Genomic DNA, 24,533 nt, shown 5'->3' on the forward strand with positions numbered 1-24,533 from the left:
TGTTGCCCTTCTGTGTGCTGGTGAGGTTTCCTGGGCCAGTCTACAGGTCCTCACATAAGGAGTACAGTATCCTTATCTCATCATCGTCATCCAAACTGGGAAAAGTAATAGAAGAGAGTTAGAAATCATCTTACTACCTGATCTTGATGTCTTACAGTATGCTATACTAAGTGAAAATAAGAAAAGATGTGAGCAAGAAAAGATTACTAAAACATGTTACGTATCTTCACAGTACATGCCAATACATGAACTCCCATTGGTAGATGTCTCAGAAAGGTGGATGTTGAGAAATCTACTATTTTAGTCACACACATTTTAAGAAATTCTTTGTGTTGCTGACAGATGTTAATCAAAATCATTATCAGAGTGGACCTTACCCCACAGGCGTCTCCAGGATCATGGGAATGTTGTTCAGTCGTGGGTCGTTCATGACTCGTCTGAAGCCTTCAATGCCAATCTTCCCCTTCCCGATGTTCTCATGCCGATCAAGATGGCATCCAACTTCACCTTTGCAGCAGCAGGCAAAATGTTTAGGTCATCAAGTGGTGAATACCATGACAATACATATGCCAAGATATATGAGGAGACTGCAGTTTTTTGGAAACAAAAAGTACAAAAAAGTACAGACGAGTATGTGTAATACTATATATAGGATTTCTACCTTTGGAGTCATTGATGTGCATGGCCCTGAGGTAGGAAAACCCAATAGTTTCTTCAAACTCCTGCATCATCTTGTCATATCCAGCCTGGGTAGAAAGGTCGTATCCTTCAGGATAGAAAGCACACCATGGTCATTTTTAGATAAATGCAACTTAGTCATGTATAGAGATAGTTACCTTACCAGTAGTATCTAAACTTGGAGAAGCAGCCTCTATCAAAGTAAAGCAATACAAGAGCTGACAACTTTCTTCCGTAGGGCCTGGTTACATGTTCTGTGATTGACCTACGATTGCAAAAACTGAGAGCATTTTCGGGATAGTAATAGTCCTGTAAATTTTATGCTGTCTTGTTATGGAAAAGTCTAGAACATGTAGTTCCTTGTCGGCAGCTGTTCAGAGTTGCATGATGACCTACAATGACAAATGTGACAGTGTCAATTTACCAGCAGCAAAGGCGTGGCAGGTATCCAGGCACACTCCCACCCTGGACTTGTCCTCCACCCTGTCGATGATCCCACGCAGCTCTGCAAACTTCCCTCCCACTGTGTTACCCTGACAGCTCATGTTCTCTATCACTGGAAGGGTGACATCATACAGAAAACAGTTACTGCAAGTGAGCTGGGAACTGTATTAGTGAGCTGGGAACTGTATTAGTGCTCAAAGTTCTATAGAAGCAGGCAAAGAGACAAGAGTAGTATAAAGACAGGTACAGTACAACATCGGGAAGACTTTGGAAGGTGTATACATTCTACAAGAGATTATATGTTGCAATTCTATAACCCCAAAGAGTGTCAGTCATGAAAACAGTATATATATATCCTTGAAAAATTTCAACAGGTTGGTGAATCATTCACAACCACTTTAATGAGCTAACGTTTCAATGACTGTATGTCATCTTCATCAGGGCAGTGAACTAGTAACACCTAGCTAGTTTCAGTGAACAATGAACCAGTTATAATTAACACATACATCTGTCCTACCTGTTGTAACACTGCTGGTCTGTTGGTGAGCCAGGTTTATACTTTCTGCTATCCTGGTCAGACACTCCTCTACTGTGATCTCACCACAGGAAGAACCTAGGGGGTCACCACAGAAATGTATCAGTAACATCACAAACTTGCCTGTCTAACTATATATACATAGGCAAACACTTTTATTCAACATTGCATTACATGACAGTTTTGGCACTCCTGTTTGCCAATTTATGAGTTAATGATCTATGACGAAGGAAAAGAGACAATGGTACATTGTAAGAATCAATCAAAAATATATAAGTTAAACTGATATTCAAAAAACATCTTGACTACTCGGATCATTTTCCTAATAAGTGAGTGCTATACTGTATCACTTTACAATATAGCCTGGATGCCAGCTTTTTTAGCTTAAAATAGTTCACTTTCAGTTGTCTCCCTGCCAAAAAGACTAGACCTCAATAGTCTATCCATCTGGCAGGGAAACATCCAAGAAAGCTTACTAAAACTAAAAAGTCTGGCATCCAGGCTACTTTACATAATGGAGTTTACAGCAACCATGCTGGGCAGACTGTTGTTTTCTTCTGAATCCCCTTCTCACCAGGATGGAAGTTGTACATGGTGAGTCCGAGCTGTTCACACCTCTTCAGCTCATCCACCAGGGCCTCCCGACTCTTCCTCAGGGTCTCCGGGTTGGGCGCGCCACAGTTCAGCAGATAGCTGCCATGGGGCAGGATCTAGGGCAACAGAAGTGCAGTGTTAAAAAATGGCTCAGCCTCGTTGCCGAAATCATTTCTCATATCAGCCATAAAAGCTCATCTGAGATGGTAAAATACTGTTCTCAAACTTAAAAGACAAATTACTTGGAGGCTTCTTCAGCTTTCAATTGCTATGATTTCAATTTCTTTTGTTCACGTGTGATGTCAGCAACGGGTCAAAGTTGGTTGGAAGTCAAAAATTTTGGTGAGTGATTCTTTTGTCTTGGAGAACAGTTTAAAGTTAGCAGTGCAGTGTTGTATTGACTATTATACCAAAGTTACAAGAGAGTCACTAGTCTCAAAATTCAGCTGAGTATCTAGTTTTCTGCAACACTCCTCCACAGCTGAATGTTTGGGTCTGAGAAATTTGACCTGACCTGGTTGGGTGAAAAGCCTTGCTTCTGACAGGCCTCCCTAAATAGCCTGGCTGCAGACTCCTCCATGGGCTTACACGCCCACTGTCTCTGGGAGCGCAGGAACAGACCAAAGGCCCTGGCATTGATGTCTACAGCATTCTCCACAGCATTCTGTATTCCACCTGAAACCACAATCATAGATCAGCTCAGAAAATGACCCGGCTTGCCCAACTTAGCACAAGACCTTACCACATGGTTTGCATCAATAGGAACAGTGTTCAAAATGTTTGTCTGTCATATGGAATTTGTTTGACATAACATCATGTCACGTCTGAGGTGTGCCAATCCTAGAGGGGTAGCCAGGAAAATGTGAAAAATTAAAATCTTGACCCTCTAAAATGCTCTTTGCTGCATCTTGATTGGTAAATTTTGCTGGTAGACTTATAAGCTTAGTTTAATTATATATCTTAATAGGTGCAGCAGTATATACAATGTACCAATAATACATAGTACATGTACCTGTAATAGAAACATGAGCTCCCACAAACTTCTTAAACTGCCCTGGGCCTCCTAATAACACACTGGCCTTGTTAGCCGCCCTCCTCTTGGGTTTGGTCTTTTCTTCGGTGCTGCTGCTGGCTGTGGGCTCTTCCTTCACTTCCTAAAGACAGACATGGATCAGAGATCATCAGACACTGTACTAGTAAACAACTGCACCTTTAAAAAAAGTTGATAGTCACTTGCTTACATGTATGTCTAGCGACTCAAATCTTAAGTTACTTAACCTTGACTATTTCTTGAGTACTGTAATGCACAGTAATATACAATATCAATCTTAGTTTCTACACATCACCATCTTCCAATGCTTCAGAAGTTACAAGTCTTCATGTCAGCTATATTTTACCACTGAACAGTCTGTTAGTGATTATGACTATACCAGCAGTGTTTCTGACATGCTAAAGCGCCTCCAGTGGCCGTTACTTGTTGACAGAAGGAGAACCGCTCGCTTGATATCTTTGTATAAAATTACTCATGGACATATTAATATCCAAATGGAACAATACCTCAAACCTGCCCATAGGCGTACCAGAGGAAGTCATGAATATAAGTATCAAGCAATACCTGCCAAAACAGACTGTTTTAGATTTTCTTTTTTTCCTAAGAACGATAAATGAGTGGAACAAGTTACCGGGCCAGCTTGTAAAAGCCCAGACAGTGGAGGCCTTCAAGGCCGGGCTTCTGGCCGCGCAGCCATAGTCCGTCGCACCCCCCCCCCTCTCAGTGATACCCCAGTAGGGGTGGTTAGAGAGTACGCAAGAAGAAGAAGAAGAAGAAAAGTCATGCTACAGTCTGAATTCCTATGCTTACCTGTTTGGTCTTGCTTCCATTTTTTCTTCCCTTCCCTATCACTTTCTCAGTCTTAGCCTTCTCCTCCTGATCCTTGGCTTCCACCTTTATCTTAGTAGTCTTCGTCTTTCTTTCCTTCTTCTTTTCATTTGACACAACTGCCTCAGCCTGTGGTTTACTCTCAGCTTCCTTGTTTTTCGTTGTGTTTCTTGCTTTCTTGGGCGGCGTGGTGTCAACAGTGATGCCAGCTTTCCTCTTAGCTGTTGATGTTCCAACATCTTTCTCTTCCTTCTGTCCCTTGTCTGCTGATCTTTTAGATGGTTTAGAAGGTTCTTTTTTTATGTCCAACACTGTGGGAGGTTTGGGTGACTTTCCTCTGGTCTTCCTTGGAGGCTGTGGAGTATCGGTGCCAGGTGTTTCCAAGTGGCCGCTACTGTCTTCAGGTACTGTCTTCTTGCGAGGCATCCTTTATGAGGAACATTTGAGAAACATAATTTTTTTACAATAAAGACATCAGGTAAAATAGTATGCAGTATAGGTTTGACATGACTTGCCCCCCAAAATTTCGCATAATTTGGTACAACATAATATCAGACTGAGTTCAGAAGCAAACAATTTTTCTAGACACCATTTTGTGGTAAATTTTACACAGTAACGTTACCATCATTGGGAACTATCATATCGTGTGATTGTCGTTTAGACACCCTAGAGTTAGTAAGACCATGGCATGGGGTAAAAGACACATGGTAAGACCTGGGATTTGCTTAGCCGTGGACGACTCTGGTACACCTTTTTGCATGATAATGCCGGTGTCACCGGCATTATCATGCAAAAAGGTGTACCAGAGTCGTCCACGGCTAGGATTTGCTATGTTCAAATTATAAGTTGAAGTTTCATCAGTGTTAGTTCATGATATGGAACTATCACATTCTGTGGTACCTTACAAAGTTCTGCCACCTCTGAAGCAGTCAATAAACTCTGGAAATCGGCGTTCTCTTGATAGTCACTGTTCTCTGTTCTCCTGTGCTAATTCATCAAAATTGCCGCCATCTTTGCAACTTTGACCTTTGACCCAAACTTTGTCCTGATTATCTAAATAAGCACACTTTGTGTCCCTTATGTTTTAGATGGGAGAGATAGGACAAACAAACACATAGACGCACGGGGCAGGGGCACGGTAGGACAGACGTTGTCCTTAGTTGACCTGACGTCGACATTTACTTGCCACCTATATGGTTCAAAGTTCACCTGTCCTCACCTGTGTGCTGTGTCATTACCTCGTCGTTGCAGACCGCTGTCCGTTGTGTTGTGCCAGGATTAACGGAACAGCGTCAATATGAACTTTTGAAGCCTCTTTACACAGCTGCAGGGCAACTGTTACAGCTCAATAGAACAGCAGAAAAGTTTTAACGGTGAGGTACTTCACTAGTTGCTCTAGACGCTTCGGTCCTGGTGCTGGACAACTCGACATGCCCGACCGTAGAGGTCTGCTGCTCGTGGGGTCCTTGCTGATTGCAGCTGTGGTGCACTCCAGGACCTTGGTAAGAAAACAACAACCGTTTACGGATCATTGATTAAGTTCACATGCCCTCACATAGATCATTAAGTTACGTGTACAATTTGGCAAAGTGTGTAGATCCGTGACTTTTGACACTAGTTTTGCCATACCGCATCGGAGGTGGGCGCTCGCAGCATTACGTTTGGTTTCACATAACTTTACATCTAAGTAATAAATGTTGCAGACAAATTCACATTTCTAATGAGCTTAGACAAACCCCTGATACTAAACTCATGTTTGTTCCTACATTTTTACCATCACAAAGAGGTGAGAGGAATCTACTTAAAACAAGGCGTCAGTGCTAGTGCTAGAGCTAGGTCATGTGTATACGTGTATATACAAGCTATATATTCCGACTTTGTTGTGACCTATGTATGTATGTATGTATATATGTACAATAAAGGACTTAATCGGTGCACGTGACATGTACAGTAATAGTGGTAAAAAAAGGACGAGATCCTGTGCCGTTATGTACAAGTGGTGGATGTTCAAGCTAGCTAAGTAAAAGAGTAAAATATAAATGATGAAAGAATTCACTAGGAACTGTATCTATACGTGACAAATGAATCTCTTCAACGATAAAATATAAAAGTCTTTGAGACTGATGTTTATATTCTATGTCCGAAGCCTGAAGATGTCTCCCTCGATATCAGAGAACATTCTCCGTATGTTCAAGACAGCCAAAAACCACCCCGTGAGTTCCTCAACACTTGTCTTCATTGTTAGCTTGTACTGCCTGTGTATACTCTTTCAGTACATTGTTTCATGTTGCAATTAGCTCTCGGGGAGGAACTTGCAAGTCAATCAAAATTATGAAATTATTATTATCATGTCGTTTGACAACACAGATGAACTTCCATGCTATAGCTAAGATAAAGTAAGTTGCGTTGTCAAAATGGCGTCTATATTTCTGGTCGACGTCCTTCCCCATCTTTTCGCATTGAGAGACGTGGTCTAGTTAGTTGTTTGTTTGTTTGTTTGTTTGTTTGTTTGTTTGTTTGTTCTTAATGTTACCTATACACCTCTCGGACACATGACTCTAGGCCACAGCTCTTCCTACCCAAAAGAGCCGTTCCTATCCGGGACCGTCCCGCCAGGCTTCCTGTGGGGCACGTCCACGGCGGCCTACCAGGTGGAGGGCGGGTGGGACGCGGACGGCAAGGGCGAGTCGATCTGGGACCACTGGGCACACCAGCCGGGCAGGACTCCGCTGGGAGACAACGCTACCGACAGCTACTACAAGGTAGCATATAAGAAATGGGTAGCTAAATGACTGTTCGGCTCCTGTTTCTAAATAGTCAAAAATCAGTAACTAGCGACCTAATCTAAATAGTCTACGACGCGCGCTGCCATTATATGGTGTCATCTAACGTTGGATTTTTACATTTGCCCAAACGCAAATCAAGGAGCCTAACGACCATACACTAAAAGTAACATTGTCTTACCCACCAGTATGCCACCGATGTCCAGCTTGGAGCCGACATGGCCATGACGGCCTACCGGTTCTCCATATCCTGGCCCCGCCTTTTACCTGACGGTACCTTGGCGGGGGGCGTCAACCAGGCAGGTGTGAACTACTACAACAAGCTCATCGATAATCTGATAGCTCACAAGATGGAGCCGTTTGTCACGATGTATCATTGGGACCTACCACAGGCTCTTCAGGTAACTACATCTATGCCTCCGTGTTTATACCCCCACAAACTATCACTTTTTAGACGTGCTTTGATGATTTCACCTCTTCGCTTTTTTTTTGCATCGTGTTGTAGCAATAATTCAGGAGCGGTCTAGGACGAACAGTTCCACGAGATATAATTATTCGGACAGGCTTTTATTGTTTTTGATTTTTTGTGTCATCACATGTGTTCCAGACGAAGTACGGTGGTTGGACCAATGAGAGCATGGTGGACTATTTTAACGACTACGCCACGCTGTGCTTCCAGAAGTTCGGCGACAGAGTCAAGAGGTGGGCCACATTTAACGAGCCGTGGTCCTTCATCGTGCCGGGGTACGGGTTAGGCGCGGCCCCACCTCAGATGCTCTTCGGCATGAAAAGACGTCAGTACGAAGTAGCGCATGTTGTCATCAAGGTGGGCGGCTTTCTCATCGTGGCAAATGTTAGAGACCCACCTGTTGGATCAGAAGTTACAGCATTATCTCTTCTGAAAGACTAAGCTTTGTACGGATGGTCCTTTATCGTTAGCTCCGGGGATCCATGCATGTTCCAACCCTTTTCTCAAACTAACAGTTTGTCATCAAAGTTATTTTATGCATCAAAGTTATATTAGTGTGTTTCCTCGGCGATCTGTATAACATTTAATTGTTTAAAATTTAAAAATGCAACTATGCGTGGTACCCTCATAGCTTCGTTGTATGCAATACCTAAGTACGTACATTTATCCTGGTACATTGCGACGCTGCTATACTGTCCTCATTGCTCGCATCTGCCCCATGTAGGCCCATGCCCGTGCTTGGCACACCTACAACGACGCCTTCCGAGCCCAGCAGGGCGGGGAGGTCGGGATCGTTCTCGGGGCCCTGTGGGGCCAGCCCCGGAACACGTCCGACCCGCGGGACGTCCAGGCGGCCGACAACTTCGAGCAGTTCTTCCTGGGTTGGTTCGCCAACCCAATCTACGGCAACGGCGACTACCCTGACGCCATGAAGCAGATGATCAATGGAGACAGCGCCGCGGAGGTAACAACTACTAACACCCCCAGTCTCTGTCTCTGTTGAAGCGTGCAGTGGTGCCTAGCCCGTGCAAAGTTAGATTTTTCACATTCATTAACATCATTCCATTCTTCCGAATATACGCAAAGGGACTACCGAGTCTGTAAGACAGGGCAAATAGCGGTCTCCAACTGCATTTTCGGTGCATAGTCATGGGAGTTTGGACATGTTTTGAGAACCCCTTGGACACTTCTTAAAACCAGTCAAGTAGGTGGAGAATGTGTCGTCCGTCCTGAACCCGTTTCTTTTGTCTGTTGTCCCGCAGCCCCGTCTCCCGGAGTTCACGGAGGCGGAGAAAGCGTACGTGCGCGGCGCGGCTGACTTCGTGGGTCTGAACCAGTACTACGGCATGCTGATCTACGCGTCCAACCACACCTTCCCGCTGGACTTCATCCAGGCCGTCATGCCGGACCTGAAAGGGGCCAAGGACACGTCAGACCCCACATGGCCGCACGGTAAGCAACAATTCATTATAATGCACTGGAATATGTACTTGATTTTTTTTCTGCGACGTCCCTCATTTCCATCAATAGATTTAGAAACAGCGGCGAATGGCAGGATAGAAAGGTATGAGCCTGCAATGTCTCTAGTTTAGGCAAGCAAACAGGGTTCACTTACTCTTCTTGATAAGTTTGTTGTCACATTTCCAAACTGGGGCCCGGAAAATAAGCAATTAATATCAAGAATACAAACAAATCAGTTGTTGTTGTTTTTTTCAACTTTTTTTGCGTTTTGTTGTCTTTTCTTATCGTACTTTCCGTTCCTGCAAACTGCCCGGCCGGGGCCCCGGTTGGGGATTGTGACCTCAGCAATAGCCAATACACGGGAACAATTATGTATTTATTTCTATATCCATTCTTCTGTTGCTGTGGACTAGGCGCATCGTCTGGGTTCGCAACGTCCTACGTGGTCCCGTGGATCATCCGCGAGCAGCTGCGGTACTTCTCCGAGAAGTATTCCCACAAAGTCCCGTTCTACATCACGGAGACAGGCATCTCTGAGGAGGACCAGTTTCCACCGAACATGAACGACACCTGGCGACAGTGCTACTACATGCTGTATGTGGACGAAGCCATCAGAGGTGAATAGCCTGCCTTCTAACCTAGACATATTGGACTGAAAACTCATCTGTATTTCAGAATACGTTGTTAAGTTTTAGGCAGGAGTAATCCAACAAAAGGTTCTCTCATTGTATATTGTTCTTTACACACAGATTCACTCACCCACACTTATTTTCTACGTGCTGGTCTGCCTCGTGAATGTGTAATGTATACATCTGTTCTCCCTCCAATGTTTTTCCCACAGAGTCTCAGCGATCTATAAATTTTATTCTCATATCTCTTTGCAGCTATCAAGCAGGACGGTCGTGACGTCCGCGGGTTCTTCGCGTGGACACTGATGGACAACATCGAGTGGAATTCCGGACACTCCGTCCGTTTGGGGCTGCACTACACTAACTTCTCGGACCCGGACTTCACCCGAACCCCGAAGGTTTCCGCTAAGCTGTACCGGGACATCGCGGCGGCTGGCGGTTTCCCTGTCGGCGCGCCGCACACCGAGCACAGCCGGGACTGGTGGGACTGGTGCCACACCATGGAACCGTACCAGGGCACGGGGCCGGGGGCTCTGCAGTACCCGACCTCACCTCAACAGTGTCCATCGTAGCAAACGCCTTACGGCGCATTTGATTTAGACCAGCAGCTTTATAATTGTGGAAAACCGGAACTATTGGCATGAACATGAGTTCTAGAGTAGGAAAGGTCAATGCAGTAATCACTTAAATGTCGAGCAATCATAGCAAAACGTGCACAGCATGATACAAAATGTGGACAAAATTGGCGCTTTAATTTTTGTATGAAAGCTATACGTATACTTTCCCCATTGTTCTGTCAGCAACAAACGTCATACACAAGATATAACGAATACATCAGATTAAGTTTGTATGGAACGACGTATTGTGATGAGCATTACATTGAAAGTTAGCCTTTATTGGTTTCAGAACAGATGTGTATTCTTACCCAACTCTATACTACATACATCATCATCAATCCATGGTGATAGTTTGGCCGAAAAAGTTTTGACACAGATTGATGACTGTGCAAGCCAGTAATTTGATTATGAGACATTAAATAGGATAAACTGTAATCTTATTGGCTTTACTCTCAAGCGTGGAGGCACTCAATATGATGTTATCGTTTCCAATTTTAGTGTAGCAAAGACAGTGATGAATATGTCAGGTACTATATCATAGATTGCATGACAAATTGATACGGACAGTCAGCCCCCAAGAGGGGTAAACTGACATTCTATGAGGCAGGGTGGAAGATATGTCTGCCAGCCGATTGTTAGGTTTGGACTTTGTGGATGGCGGATATGGATGATTCTTCAGATAAGTGGAAACGTTTTGATAGTTTGCTAATGCGTTCGTGATGGCCTTAGGGATCGCCTATCACTATCAGTTGGTTCCGCCTCACTCAATTTCGTCCACTAGATACTATTAATACACTTAATTAAAAATCACCACTTGCCTTCTTCTAGACACCGTGGCGCCCCACAATCTATTTTTCAGACATGCTGCGTGTGGAAAGATTGATGAAAGATCGCTGAAAGTTTCATCATGACCACCGCTTCAACTTTGAAAAATGTGTGTCCGAAAGTCAGCATAGGCGTTATTCTGAACACGTTGTGAGCACCGTGTTTATGGCGACTATCTATCGTCCCATTGACTCCGGCTGGGCGGTTTCCAATATCCTTTCCCCTGTAAATCACCAGATCACACCCCCGAGGCTGGGGCTACTATGGGCAGCCATGGTTCAATCGCAGGAGTAATCAAGTTAAAGACGAATGAGGCAACTCACATATTCGGTGGTGTTTCTGTCGCCTGGACTTGATGTAATGTTTCTTTACAAAATGGTAGGCATCTTACCGCCATACACTGTACCATGTTCGATTGTCAAGCAATAAAGTTCATTCATTCTATAAGTAGAGGAAACTGCACTTACAAAGTGAACTGGGGAATAGCTGACGTATTGGAACTCGATTATTTTTCAAAGGTAAAACCATTTAACCGTTAACGTATAAGCAAAGTCCACGGCGCCCTATCCCTGTCTGTGTCCAGGCGATGTCCTTGGTGCTGAAATGGGAGGTCCCCAAGCCGGACGTGTGGGGAGACGTGTTGGTGACGTCGTGTGGTGCGGGAAAACGTTGTAGCTTGCCCCTTTGCGAAATAGGTGATATTTACCCACCAACATGGGCACGGAAAAGTTCGAAACAACTCGGAGGTCGAACTCGGGGCCACCGTGTCGAGAAAAAAAACTAACAGTTGGGCAAAGTTTCTAACAACACAACAATTAGTCAACTGGAGGTGGGCGTATGTGATTTAATACTACATACAAATAGGTACTTTAATGGCTGTTTGCAAGATAGCCCTACAACTTCATTATACCGTAGAGGGTCGATACCTCAGGGGGCATCATTGGAACACCTGTTGCAGCATCAATTGTACCTCTGAGAGTACCGCCATTCTGGGAAATGTTCCCACCCATTCACGGCCCACCTCTGGCCATAAATGAGACTTTCGGGAAATGTGGAGTCGTGATTGTATTTAGCCCTGATACTGCACAACGCTGTCAACCAACAGCGCCACGAAACGAATGTGCCTCGCGAACAGAGAAATGACCCATCGCTTGAAGCCTGACCTCTCAGTCTCAACACTGCAAAAGAGACCCAAAGGAGTAAATTAGCAGATGCCCCCTGTTGTAAATTGAGAGATTATGGAGGACCATATCGACCAGTGTTGACCCTGGCGGTGCCCTCCCCCCTGCCTCGCTGCCAACAGTGCCTCTGGATTCTGGAAAGTTCCCAAAAGATCCCAGAGATAACTCCATCCGCGTTTATCGGAAGTTTCTATGAAGCTTTTGACCGTATCCAGACTACATTAAGATTTGGGTAGATTTATTGTCACCCCGACGCGTCGGCAGATTTCCAGCGAAACCGAAATGTGATTTAGAAGGTGACCTCGGGCAAGCTGCTGGAGGTCATCGATCAAGATGGCGTCTCCATCGGGCCAAGAGAGGTTATTATCGTGTCCTCGTGTGGCGTGAACGGACGCCCTGAAGGTCACATCAATACGACTTGACTGTTACGTTGAAATGACTATAATTATAGCCCAGGTCTTCACAGGATTAATTACCAAGGTATGCAAAGTTAGTCGCTGCTTTTAAAACATCACTAACATTACCTCCGATACGAATCTGAAATGATCATTACTTTTAAAAATTACTTTTATCTGTTTGTGACAGCTTCCTGGCTTCTCGAAGCCACTTGTGTAGGATAATCTATTTTGTTGACAAACGAACAAGAGTGATAAAATCGTATGTTTAATTTGCAAACAACAGAACTAACTGTGAAGGTAATACAAATCAAATCCGCAAAGGTAATTAAATAATCGTCATAGTAATGGGATGGAAAGGAAATCACATTCGCAACATTTCACTAGCCGACTATTAACGCAAGCCTGGGCCTACACGACAATTACGTGTACCCATGTAATGATAATGAACTTAGGCTCAAATTGTCAGTAATTTCCCAACGGCAGAAGATTTAAATTGGCAGTCTAAATCAGTGAAGATCCCCGGGTACACGTATACCCACGTACCTTATAGTTATACTGTAATTAGATGTATTCATGCGGCAAGTTGCTAAGAACTGTCCGGTCTGTAGATCGCCTTAGGTTTAAGTGAATAACCGTCTATTGTCAAAGGGTCAATCCATAAATCCACCGGCAACACGAAGTAATCCACTCTATGTCCTTAGTGTCGGCACAGTCCATTCTACTTTCATTACTTCTTGGTTCTGATTTGCAATGAAATCGCATAGCTCACTTTCATATACTATAGTGCCACGGTTGACGTTTTAATCAACATGAGAGACATCAAAACACTAGTGAAGTTGCTAATTTATGTACAGTCATTAACCACTATGGCAAGTATCTCAATGATCTACTGAGCACTAAATATAAAGTGCACTCAGGAGACGATTGCACTGGCATTCTGAGAATCCTGTCTGTCTTCCCATTTTCTGAGGAATCAAAAGTTTCTTCCTCCCTTTACAACGAAACAGGTTGTTATTCCAGCGGTCAAATGGCAACTCGTAAAAGATTTCCTGGTGGACTTTGAAAAAAAAAACACTTGCATAAGAAACCTACAAAAGTATAGGATTTACGGGCGAGAAGGAGTTAGACTATCGTGACCCCAAAGTATTTCTTCCAATATTTTCACCTCTGATCCACATGCCCCACCGGCATTCTTTTTTGTCTCCTACAGCACAGTTCAGTCGCCACAGTATAACGTAGCCAGATTAAGTAACTGTCTCAAATTCACAGTTTGAAGAGACAATACGTCCTCCCCATTCATGTTGACTGACCCCGATACCTTTTCCATACGATTCTTGACCATTTCGGACGTCAAATTAAAGTGCCCCAGTTCTCCAGGGTGGAATGAGGCCGTTACTGTTGATCCATCGAAAACCGTTCACCCGTCCATGGCGGTTTAATATTCAGAAAATCGATCACGTATATCACCACAGTGACCTTCCAGAGCTGATCCTGTGATTTTTCTTCAGTGACAAGTAAGGTCGTTTCCTTCTTTTCTTGCCGGTTGTATGTTTTGTCGTTTTAAAAACGCCACAGTTATTTCTTCTTGGGTAGAAATCTGTATCTGTACATGAATATGTCTGTACATGAATCTGTATCTGATTGCAAATAAAGATCTCGATTGCCATAGACATAGATATTTCTTCTTGGTTATCCTAGCCTGTGCTTCTTAATAACGTTTGGCACACTGACACTGTCGATTGACAATCCTGTCAATAGATAAAATCAGAAGAAGATAACGATCTCACCCTTCAACCTCTAGTTTTTTTATTCCAACATTTAATGACTAGACATGGTGACCGCACACTCAAGTTATATCAACTTATTTCATGCCGTCACCAACTCAGAGAACAAATACGGAACAGGACAATGCTCATTTTTACTTGAGTTAAGTGAGGAAAGTCGTGTAGATTGCCTTTCCCAAGCGCACAAAAAAATCGGTGGCATGTCAGGACTTGAACATGGGACCACTTGGTTCCGAGTCGAGCAATCTGCCGATACGCCACACGACCCCAACCACTAGTTGGAGAGTGCGCCACCAGTGTGGAATAGGCCTGGGCTTTCCTTCCAAAACAATTCACTATGCCACCAAGGGTCCTGACACTGTCATGATTATTACTCTCCGACGATCAATGACCAATTTCTTGCACAAGGGTCGTGAAAAACGGGCGCACGGCGGCGGATTTATTGCCATATTCATTGAACAAGAGATATTAGAATGTCATTGTCGTGGTAGCCATATTGATCAGGGTTAGCTACAGCCCTTAGCAAACAATAGTCGGCCACAGGGGGGACGTTACGTGAAATATATAGGCTTGAAAAAGTTTGCCTGTTAGCTATGTTGGGTAATGATATTGCAAATACCGTAGAATGCATTTTCCATGTCATTACAAAACTTACCTTTAGCTGCTCCGTTGTTGTAGTAAAACCACTCAAAATGATCCCTGCAACGTACCTCATCTGGCCTCGCTCCTGTTCTTCAAGACGATGGGTTCTTTGGATCCTAATTTGCATTTTTATGCAACGATAAAGAGCGAAGCGGTCAAACGCATAATTCACACTGAAACCATTACCTGTATCAGAACCATTATTTTCTCCCTGCAGACGCAGGTGGACTGTGTCATTAAAACATTTACAGCTTCTAATGACCGGCTTAATGTGGCCTCAAATCAATCTTCAAAACGACGAACATTCCGGAGGAAATCTGCCACACGTGAAACAGGCTTCCAGCGCAGGCAGTCAACCGTTGAATGCGGTAATTATAATCAACATGGGATGAAAATTGCTATAATTTCTCATTCACGTCACACTACCTACCTGTTCTGGTGCATCAAACTGTCTCATACTTTAAATCGTATTAGCGGTTAATGATAATCTAGATGGCAAAAGCGCGCGCAAGCAATATCACTTCAAGTTTCTTACTGTCCTTAATTACTCTCTTGAGTTGAACCCGTCAAGAGTTAATAGTAATTGCTGTAACTATACTAGTCGACAGGGACGCGCAGGACATAAATCTAAAGGAGCTATCATTATGGTACGTGGTAAACGAGTTTTAGCAGCAAATCCTGATGGATTTCCGAGCTGGTGAAAAACGAAGGCAATGTTGTACGGGACTGACAACCTATATTACAGGATCACACCGGGCAGGAGTCTCGTTTGAACGGCCAAATGAAGAAATAGTGCGGTGTCAACCATAAACGTTATACGGTTAGCTGTGGTCTGGAATTTGTGGGCAGTGATTCTCTCCTCCCTGATTGATGGCCCTTGGTACTTGGAGTTTCTTATGATCCACTTTTGAATGGAACTTTGCCAGTTATTCTTCCATTGGTACCGGTTCTTAGTATGCTAACGTTGATTTATAGAAGGAAACATGGTATACGGTGAGGCCAGCAATATTTTATAACGGCTATTTACTGCAGTTGAAAATGGGGCTTGTCTAGACCATTTATGTGATCATAGAAGGGTTGGTTACGTTATAAAAGGTTGGGGCGTTTCCAGAATACATTTAACAGGAGCGATTCTAAGCCTTTAATCCCAAATGACTTGCTAAGAGGGACGCACAAGAATGAATACTAATCAGTTGAACCGGACTCCGTCTTGCTATTAAAGGCCATGTTGATTTGATTATATGGATGACATCCTCTGGGAACCCTGAACTGATGCAAGCGTGCGAATAAAAAAGTGTTTGGAAAACAAAGCAGAGATGTATGTGGTCATTAAGGTTGAACAAATGACACAGAGTATGGTATTGCGAATAATCTACTCTTCAAATTCCATTTCTTTACATTTTCGTCTTTTTCGTTTGACTTTGGCATTCTACGACATTGGTATCGTTTTCCAATATTTTTTTGTAACTTACGGTATATATTTGCTTATTTCGCAACTGTTTTGTGCGATTTGCAGTATGGTTGAAAACTTAATTTTTTTGGAAACGGCCGAAAATTCATGCGCGCGTGGATATCATCCATATAATCAAATCAACATGGCCTAACTTGGTGTTACGGAGATCGTGACACGAGGATGTTGATAAGGAAAACGTCCGGTGTGACGAGTGACCTTGGGGGGCTTCAGCTAACATAATTATTTATTTAACTACTAATAAACTGTGCGCCCCTCCCTGTTAAATATTTCATGCCTATCACGGAGTGTCTGAGGACGCCGTCTGTCACCTGTAATAAAATCAATGTTATTCAAGCTATAGTAAACGGATTATTCTAAATGTCACATAATTTTATAACAGAATGGTCGTGTATAGATGAATGATAATGCTGACCGTAAAACTTTTGCTGTTGATTTTAGCTTGTGTAGAAAATGTTTTAATCATGTGTTGCAGTCAATTTCTGTAATATCATCACTTCATCAATTCAGCCCTCGATCTGCGACTGTTGTGATATAGGACATAGGTGATTCATGTTATAATAAAGGTTTGACCTTTTCTGTACTAGTTTGAAATGGGTAATACTAGTACATGTTTAGTCTAAATATATAACAGGGAATAATTCGTAAATTACATTAAAGATTTATATACCGATTAAACCGTAAGTCATTATGAGCTACAAAAAGACGTTTTCGTTTGGCCTTTATCGCCATCTATTGTTTTTGCTCGTCACATTTTGGGAGAACCGGCATAGGCAACAGAATCGGGTGTTGTTATGGTGCTACTTTGTGGCATGCGTCGCCAATGCAATGATACGGCTCAAATATGAGCAAACTAGAGCCACAATTACCAGGAAAGCCACGGTTCCAGTAGTACTTACGAGTCGTAAAGGACACCGTAAAGCCGGAGGGGAAGGGTCATGTATCAGTGGTAATGGTGCCATGTTCCCGCCAGTCTCCGGTAATGACCGCCGATGATTAGAATGGACCCGGCAAATAAACTACAGCGATTACCCTGGAGGAAAGGTCGGCTGGGACTGAGGATGGGGGATTACTCCTGAACTCTACTGACCGAGGATTAACACTGTTTGATTGGCACAGAGACGTAACGGTCAGACGGTGTACCCGGCGCGGGTTGGCTGTAGTTAATCTACACAGTACAAGCAGATTTCTTTAGGGGGAAGGGGAGTCTATTGGCCGCCTCTACAGGGCTTACTGAAAACAGGCGGCCAATAGACTCACCATGCCCCCAAAGTAATCTGCTTGGAGGGTAAGCTGCACGTAGTAAGTGAGACGAAGGACATGTGCGTTTGTCTATGGTAGATATACCCACAGAGATACCATACCATACCGATGCGTGACGTACGTGTGAAGATTAGGTGACTACACAATAAGTAGGAACTGTGGATGGTCGGATAAAAACATCATGAACTCAATGAATCCTGGCGAAGCATTGTTTTGTTTTCGTCATTGTTGAGGCATATGTACACAAACGATGCAATGCCCTTAGATTCAAGGGTAGGATATGGACATACTGATATGGGACAGGTTTTTTTTAAGAAAGAGTAGAGAATGTCTAAAATGTAACAACGATGTAGCAATATTTTTATAAATCAGTACTAATGATAAGTGCAAGGGCTTTTGGACAAAATAGTGCTCTACACAACTAAATGTTCATTGTCCGCCCTACTTTATCGATAATTTTAAAATGTGATAAGGCTTTTCAATGAGTAAGATGATATAAATAAAGGAACAGATCTATGTGCTCTCAAACACAACGAAGGTTGTTTGTTAAGTGAGGAACGTTGCAAGAACTGCATGGTCAGTTTTTCATTTCATCTTTCTACAGGAGCAAAGGATAACAGACACAATCATCATGACGACCCCGGCTCCGATAGCCGACATGACGGCATCGGGAAGACCTCCGCTCCCCCTCAGGATGTCCTTTCCTCTGATGAGGTACATCAAACATGGCCGCGGCCGGGAACGCTGGGCCAACAGAGCTGGGGACGAGTTTCTGTACCCTGGGAAGGAGACCTGGTCAGGATCCACAAACCCTACAGAGTGAGTGAAATCAGGTATCTGAAAGATGTGACAATCCATGGACATCTCCGTACGGTTCAGTTTGGACTCGAACTTCGTCTCCAGACAGATCGAAGTCAATCTGGGAGAGTTTTCCGCGGAATCCAGAAATTGCAGAAGAGTGGGCGCCCTGGAGACGGAACAGTTCTGCGGCACCGTGAAGTTGTCTCTGTTAGTTCTGCACACGCACACGTCCACTTTACTGGTGAGCGTCTGCTCGTGGAAACACGACAGATTCACGCGACAAAATTCCGACCGCCACCAACGTCTCCTCGACATTGTCAACCCGTCCTGCGACGAAGACGCTGTAGGTTTTCTGAGCTGTCCGTTACCGCCTAGCCTCGATACGCCCATGGCTGTTGAGTTTAAGGATATGGTCCTTGGAAACACAGGAGACCAGGAGAAGTACAGCAAAGCAGCACAGTACAGCCACTTTGTAGGAATGCCGTCATCCATTATCAGTTCTGTATGTACACACGCTGACTTCACTGCTGTTTTCTTCAGTCTGCTTGCTTCTCTGAAAATGCAGCGAAAATATCAGCGAATTTTTATCATACAAAAATAAATGTGTATATGAGTTTTGTAATCAAAAGTATACGTACTCGAACAAAAATATCTTTAACCCGCAGCCTTAGCTATAGCTTTAGAACTATTAACCTATACCATATACCCTAGTGGCACAGACTGACGTACATGTATTACGGTAATAAGCAGTAGGGAAATTGCCCACCCATCCGACCATACGTCTTACCTTCTATGAATTTCTAAAATGTTTTGCCAATAGTCACCATATGCAACACATAGATCATTATTGACTGAAAGAAAAACAACGAAAGACTTGTTATCACAACACACGTAACGTACCTACGATGATTAAAGATTCCAAGCGATGACTTCTGCCCATGCAATGGCTTCTTTCCTAGCGCCCTTTTCTGTCACGCCTCCGCCCGTCTAGACGGGTCCGCACCGCGTCTTACAAGCCCGCCAAACCTACAGGAGAAGAGGACAGTTCAGCAACAATATGTGCTCCATGGTGAGCTCGCCGTCTAAATCCTAGACTGGCTATACGCACGGATTAAACGATCTGGTTGAAGTGCCGCTTTGGGACAAAATCGACCGGACTAATTCTGCATCATCATTACCCTCCTGAACTCGATCTGGCCCCCTGGACCTCTCATCATTTCTAACATCATCGCGTCCTCATTAAGTAGGTTGACAAGACAGCAATTCTTCAGTTGCCTGGGGAGTCGTCCGCACGGTGTCCAATAATCAAAATACAGCCGAGGATAGCGACGTTCTTTGTTTACCAGCCGCTCGTTTAACAAGAGCAGACGTTTTTTGACGACCGCCTGTCATCTTCATCAGGGCAATTATGACTGGTTCGTTCACTGTGCACTGATGAATATACAGACGGTCATCGAAACGTCGGCTCTAGTTAAACAAGTGATTGTGAATAAATAACGTTGCTATTCAATCATTCACCAACCTGATCAAATTATTCATGGAAAACAACTGTGGCTGCTCTCCACATAAAACGATTGATGACCAAGGGTACAGTATTCTTAGACACTGTCTCTGGTTCACCATTGAATAAGTCTGAGAATGCATCATTTCTTTGTAGCATGCTTTTACCACCTCCATTTGATAAAAATTGCAGAGTAGGACAACATAATTTTCTTCTTCTTCTTTCTTTAATGTTGGTTACCAAGTTAACCCCACAATATGTTACTATCCTACATCCGCCCAGGATAATAGTGGGGGATCATCGCTTGCGAGTTTTCAATGAAATGTATCATCCTCGTTCCCTGGACAAAACGCGCAGACCCAGGCGTGCAGCGCGCAGTAATCCCCGGGACGTGACTGAGGTATTGTAGGAGGGGTTTGTTACACTGGGGTAATGGCAGACTGGGATTACGGACAGGCGCAACAGATACGCCATAACCTGGAGAGCTAAATAAATGGCCACTTGCTGTCAGCTCTTTCAGAGTTTTATTTCGGAGCTGTATTATATTAAAGGATAAGCAACAACAATAGGAATATCTCGATTTAAAATATGAGACATTATTGAGCCTTTGATTTGATTTTAATTTGATTTATAAGTTTGCATAAAATGACATATTAGCCAGGACTGCCTAACTAGGCGGATGCTATCATAAAGGGCGAGCCCTGGTACAATATACAATATACAGTAATAACGGTTACAAATTAATACAACGTTCATTCAAATGCGTTAACAGTGTATCTGGGGTAGCTTTTATGTGGGTTGTACAAATTGTACAAACAGGGTGTTAGGTACGGAGATCAGACATGGTTTGTGTTACTTACGAGAGTCGCAGCAGGAGTGAATAAGGACACCCCAATTATAGAGATAATTATAACTAGAGAGACAATTATAATGATGTGACAGAATGGAGATGTCCTGTAGCACAGAACATAAAAACAAACCTTCCATCCCGTCAGATTCCCACCCCCGCAAAGTGACAAATGGATCATTGATAATTGAGCTATAAGTAACATTAGGAAATGATGACCGTGAACAGCACTGCCGGTTCATTGACCTAATGATTGGAAAGTCTGCCATGGCAGCCATGTCAGGAGACACGATGGCTGTCGCCATACATTTTGGACACGCCAGAATTTATGTCAAGATGGCTCTGACCGTGACATGAACCACCTGCCTTGATATGACTGACCATACAACATGTGTTACCTGTACACGGCATATGGATCAACGTAAACTACAAAGCGTATGTCAAAAATAGACCATAAGGACGCCAGAGAGTCCCGTTCTGCTGGCTTGGTGGTAATTTACTTGCGAAGGCTGTCTTGTGTTTCGACCGAAATGTCAGGCTCATAGAAAATCGACAGGAATAATCGAATGTCCCGGACACATGCATCTACACCCAATTATGGGCCAACCGACCAAGGCGTTTACTGATTTTCTCATGTGATTAATAGCGTGTAATGGCTCATTAATTACAATTGTCAACAGATTAATAGGATTACTGTTTACTGACTTTAGCTATAGGGTCTCATAATTCTTTCGTGTCATTTATTTATCACGTATGCAAAAATAATTCTACAGGCCACGTTAAGCCTTTAGATTCTTTGTATCTTCTAGATGTCCTAATTTTTAAGAGGACTGCGCAGCTTGAGAGACAGGTGAGTACCAGGAGAGGTAAATGGTTCATTTCTCGTTTGCCCTTCGTTGGCCGTAATATGTTTTAATTTTGGCGAAAAGAGAATGGCCCGCGAGGTTAAGGTTTCGTCAACCTCTGGCGACTTTGGCAATTACGAGCAATGTCAAGAATTATAGCTCTCGTGAAATGAGTTTTTAACAAGTGACAGGCAATCCATCTGGTGGAAAGTTTGCTCTGACAAAATGGTAGGCAGCTACGGGCCCTTTTTGGGGGAAAGATCCAATTTCCGTGTACGGCCTTTTCTGTGCAACATGATTTATGTTTGCACAACGAGCCTTTCAAAGGTTGGCAGTGAGAGACGTCTAGACGCAAATGGTACCATAAGGCTTTCAACTCATCTGACTTCAATCAGCTTTTGAAAATGTGCAAATGTAGAACTACCAAAGGCTGCCAAATGGTGTCTAGCACGTCATTGTTTCTTTGGTGTTAGTAGTTCTGCCAAAAACGCCCCATAACGTGTGCCTTTAACATTGGACTTTAAAATGGTTATATGTGATTCTAAGTTTCAAATTTAATTTGTAAAGGACATGTAGCATCCCGCGCGGTATGAACGGTTTATATCAATCTTTCAGACGACTATGACTGATGATAACTGACACTCAAAAGAAGCCTAAAGCCCTACTGAGGCAAGTATCCAAAGAAGTCTACTTCGTGCCGCCTAGAGTAGTTAATCTCTATCGACCACGCGCAGTCCTAACCGACTTAAGCACTTTGTAATTGCTGCGACTGCGAGTCATTATTGACAATTTGGACTTAAAGGCGCCATGGGATTTGACTGTCCTCAAGTACCGACTCCTTCACTAAATCTCTAACCTCATATGGCATCTTGGGAGGCTCAATACATATGTATACCATACCGCCACTAACCCTTTGTTACGGTGGGAAGCCAACCGTGCCCATGTCAGATTGTGCTGTAGTTGATCCATTCGACTCCTGTACCGCCAACTACAGGGTCAGAATCCACTGTCTGCAGGGACAGCACCAAACGTGTTACCAGACGTTCAAGGGCCAGCAGGCCAGAGTTGCCAGGGAAGCCCTAATTGAAAGCCACTTTCCAAATGTATCCGCAATACTCAACCAATCTGTCTCCATTTACATTAGGAACACTAACATTTGCACGCTGCTCATCAAACGGACCTGGACGCCAGGGGACCGACCAATACAATTCGTGACTAGGGGGAGAAGAATATATATTTGTGTGTACGTTGTTTTTGCAAGTGTTCCAGGATGGTATATCTGCCACCGAGCAATGACAAAAGTTTGAAATGATATATGATATAACAGTATTTTATCTAAATATAGCCAACCGTTAGTATTCATAGTGGTGCCCCCCCCCATAATATTGCCTGTCGATGCATTTTAAGCTTCCTATTTTGCGTTACTTTAATGATTAATTTTGGCACAAGCGTTAATAGAATTTTTAAAGCCTCATCTTGGTTATTCTTTAACAGGCGAAAGTGTAGCATTGTCGTTTCGACCCTGTAGTTTGTAACTGAATAAAGACGGTCCTTGTCTTAACGTTTATTGGTTTAGTTGGTTTGTTGGTCGGTTGGTTGATATCTATTTATACAGGCAATAAAAATATAGCAGTATATCTATGATAATACAAAAGATAGCAGAGCAGTCATTTTATTTCATTTGGGGTATATATACCTGGCTTTATTTTAACAGTCTTGATACACATTTAGCCGTGAATCTGTAACACCCCCATGAAACTCCTTCCTCTTCGCCCCCGCCGTTCTGCTTCGCCCCCGCCCGTTCTGCTTCGCCCCCGCAAAAAATCTGCTTCGCCCCCGTCGTTCCTCTACGCCCCCGGTGCAATTCTGCTTTGCCCCCGTCCTTCTGCTTAGCCCCCAATGGCGGCACAGCTCACAGTCGACACGAAAATCGTCTGCAAAATAACAATAAAGGCTGTGCCGCCAAATCTAAAGTAGCCCATGCTCCGGCAAACATTCTGGACCACCTTTCTGCCAAGCGGCGTTGCACAAATCCTTCCCATTCAAAAGTTTACCCCTACCTCACGGCCCGTCAGTGGTCTCGTCTAGTGCGGAAGCCACCTCTGGTAACCCGGACAAGTTGCTGTCATCTCTTCATACCATATGCCACTTGTGGCACGTCCGCTTCTTCAGGTAAACGTTTGCATGCCTTCCTACAAGTCACACAACCTAGTTCACTTGTATTGGGGGCTTCATTGAGTTAAGTATGCAATGCTAAGCCAACAGGTCACTGTTTAATCTGATATGTTTCCACACTTACTACGCTCCCCTGCATGGGTGGGAGGGGGGATTTATGAAATACATGACATGGGACTGTCCAGGTGATAAAGTAAGTCTTTGTTGAACACGTTCAGCAGTTTGTTCGTTGAGTTTTGGTCTTTACTGTGTCATCCATGTGACTTGAATTATAATGGTGGGCTGTGGCAGAGGATTTTGTTGTAAAGAAGACCACTGACGGGCCGTGAGGTAGGGGTAAACTTTTGAATGGGAAGGATTTGTGCAACGCCACTTGGCAGAAAGGTGGTCCAGAATGTTTGCCGGAGCATGGGCTACTTTAAATTTGGCGGCAAAGTACGAAGCAGGAACACTGTCAAAAATACGATATATTTAAAATACATACAATTGTAAAACATATATGTTTAATAAGATTATATATACACTTTTCAAAACAATATATGTATAGTAAATACATACAATTGTAAAACATATATGCTTAAGAAGAAAATAAATATACATTTTTCAAAACAATATATATATCTTAAATACATATAATTCCAAAACATATATTGTTCACAAAAAGTGGTGTTTCCAAAACCCCTATCATACGAAAACATATATTGTTCACAA

At 43.4% G+C, this 24,533-nt stretch overlaps 1 protein-coding gene, 1 long non-coding RNA gene and 1 pseudogene across 4 annotated transcripts in view; 1 reads left to right on the forward strand and 2 right to left on the reverse strand.

The window, feature by feature from the left end:
• Positions 1–21: 21 nt before the first annotated feature.
• LOC109482868 (probable endonuclease 4) lies at positions 22–5,170 on the reverse strand. Of its 3 annotated transcripts, none has more exons than XM_019785726.1 (10): positions 5,031–5,170; positions 4,113–4,557; positions 3,264–3,405; positions 2,766–2,926; positions 2,232–2,367; positions 1,640–1,735; positions 1,103–1,234; positions 662–766; positions 378–507; positions 22–95 (listed from the first exon to the last, which is right to left on the reverse strand). In XM_019785726.1, the coding sequence occupies exons 2-10, from the start codon at positions 4,554–4,556 to the stop codon at positions 41–43; spliced, it is 1,401 nt and encodes a 466-aa protein (XP_019641285.1). In that variant the 5' UTR covers position 4,557; positions 5,031–5,170; the 3' UTR covers positions 22–40. The 3 variants fall into 3 exon arrangements, with proteins under 3 accessions (XP_019641285.1, XP_019641294.1, XP_019641304.1); XM_019785735.1 differs by having other exon boundaries at positions 5,036–5,158; XM_019785745.1 differs by having other exon boundaries at positions 5,049–5,146.
• A 99-nt stretch (positions 5,171–5,269) lies between these two features.
• On the forward strand, positions 5,270–18,917 carry LOC109483167 (annotated as a pseudogene).
• LOC109483206 overlaps positions 18,909–24,533 on the reverse strand; it is a 13,700-nt gene continuing 8,075 nt past the window's right edge. Inside the window, exons 2-3 of the long non-coding RNA XR_002140999.1 lie at positions 19,355–19,480; positions 18,909–19,007 (exon numbers count right to left, since the gene is read on the reverse strand). This is a non-coding gene — a long non-coding RNA (uncharacterized LOC109483206). The remainder of the gene's footprint in view (positions 19,008–19,354; positions 19,481–24,533) is intronic.

This window comes from Branchiostoma belcheri, unplaced genomic scaffold (genome assembly GCF_001625305.1).
Source record: "Branchiostoma belcheri isolate BF01 breed outbred unplaced genomic scaffold, Haploidv18h27 scaffold11, whole genome shotgun sequence".
In the NCBI taxonomy this organism is placed as follows: Eukaryota; Metazoa; Chordata; class Leptocardii; order Amphioxiformes; family Branchiostomatidae; genus Branchiostoma; species Branchiostoma belcheri.

Coding starts and splice junctions, on each gene's coding strand:
- LOC109482868 (XM_019785726.1), bottom strand. CDS start 4,556: ATGCCTCGCAAGAAGACAGTACCTGAAGACAGTAGCGGCCACTTGGAA. Junction 3,406..4,112: donor ATGGAAGCAAGACCAAACAG/GTAAGCATAGGA, acceptor GTCTGTCTTTAG/GAAGTGAAGGAAGAGCCCAC. Junction 767..1,102: donor CTGCCACGCCTTTGCTGCTG/GTAAATTGACAC, acceptor TCTATCCTGAAG/GATACGACCTTTCTACCCAG.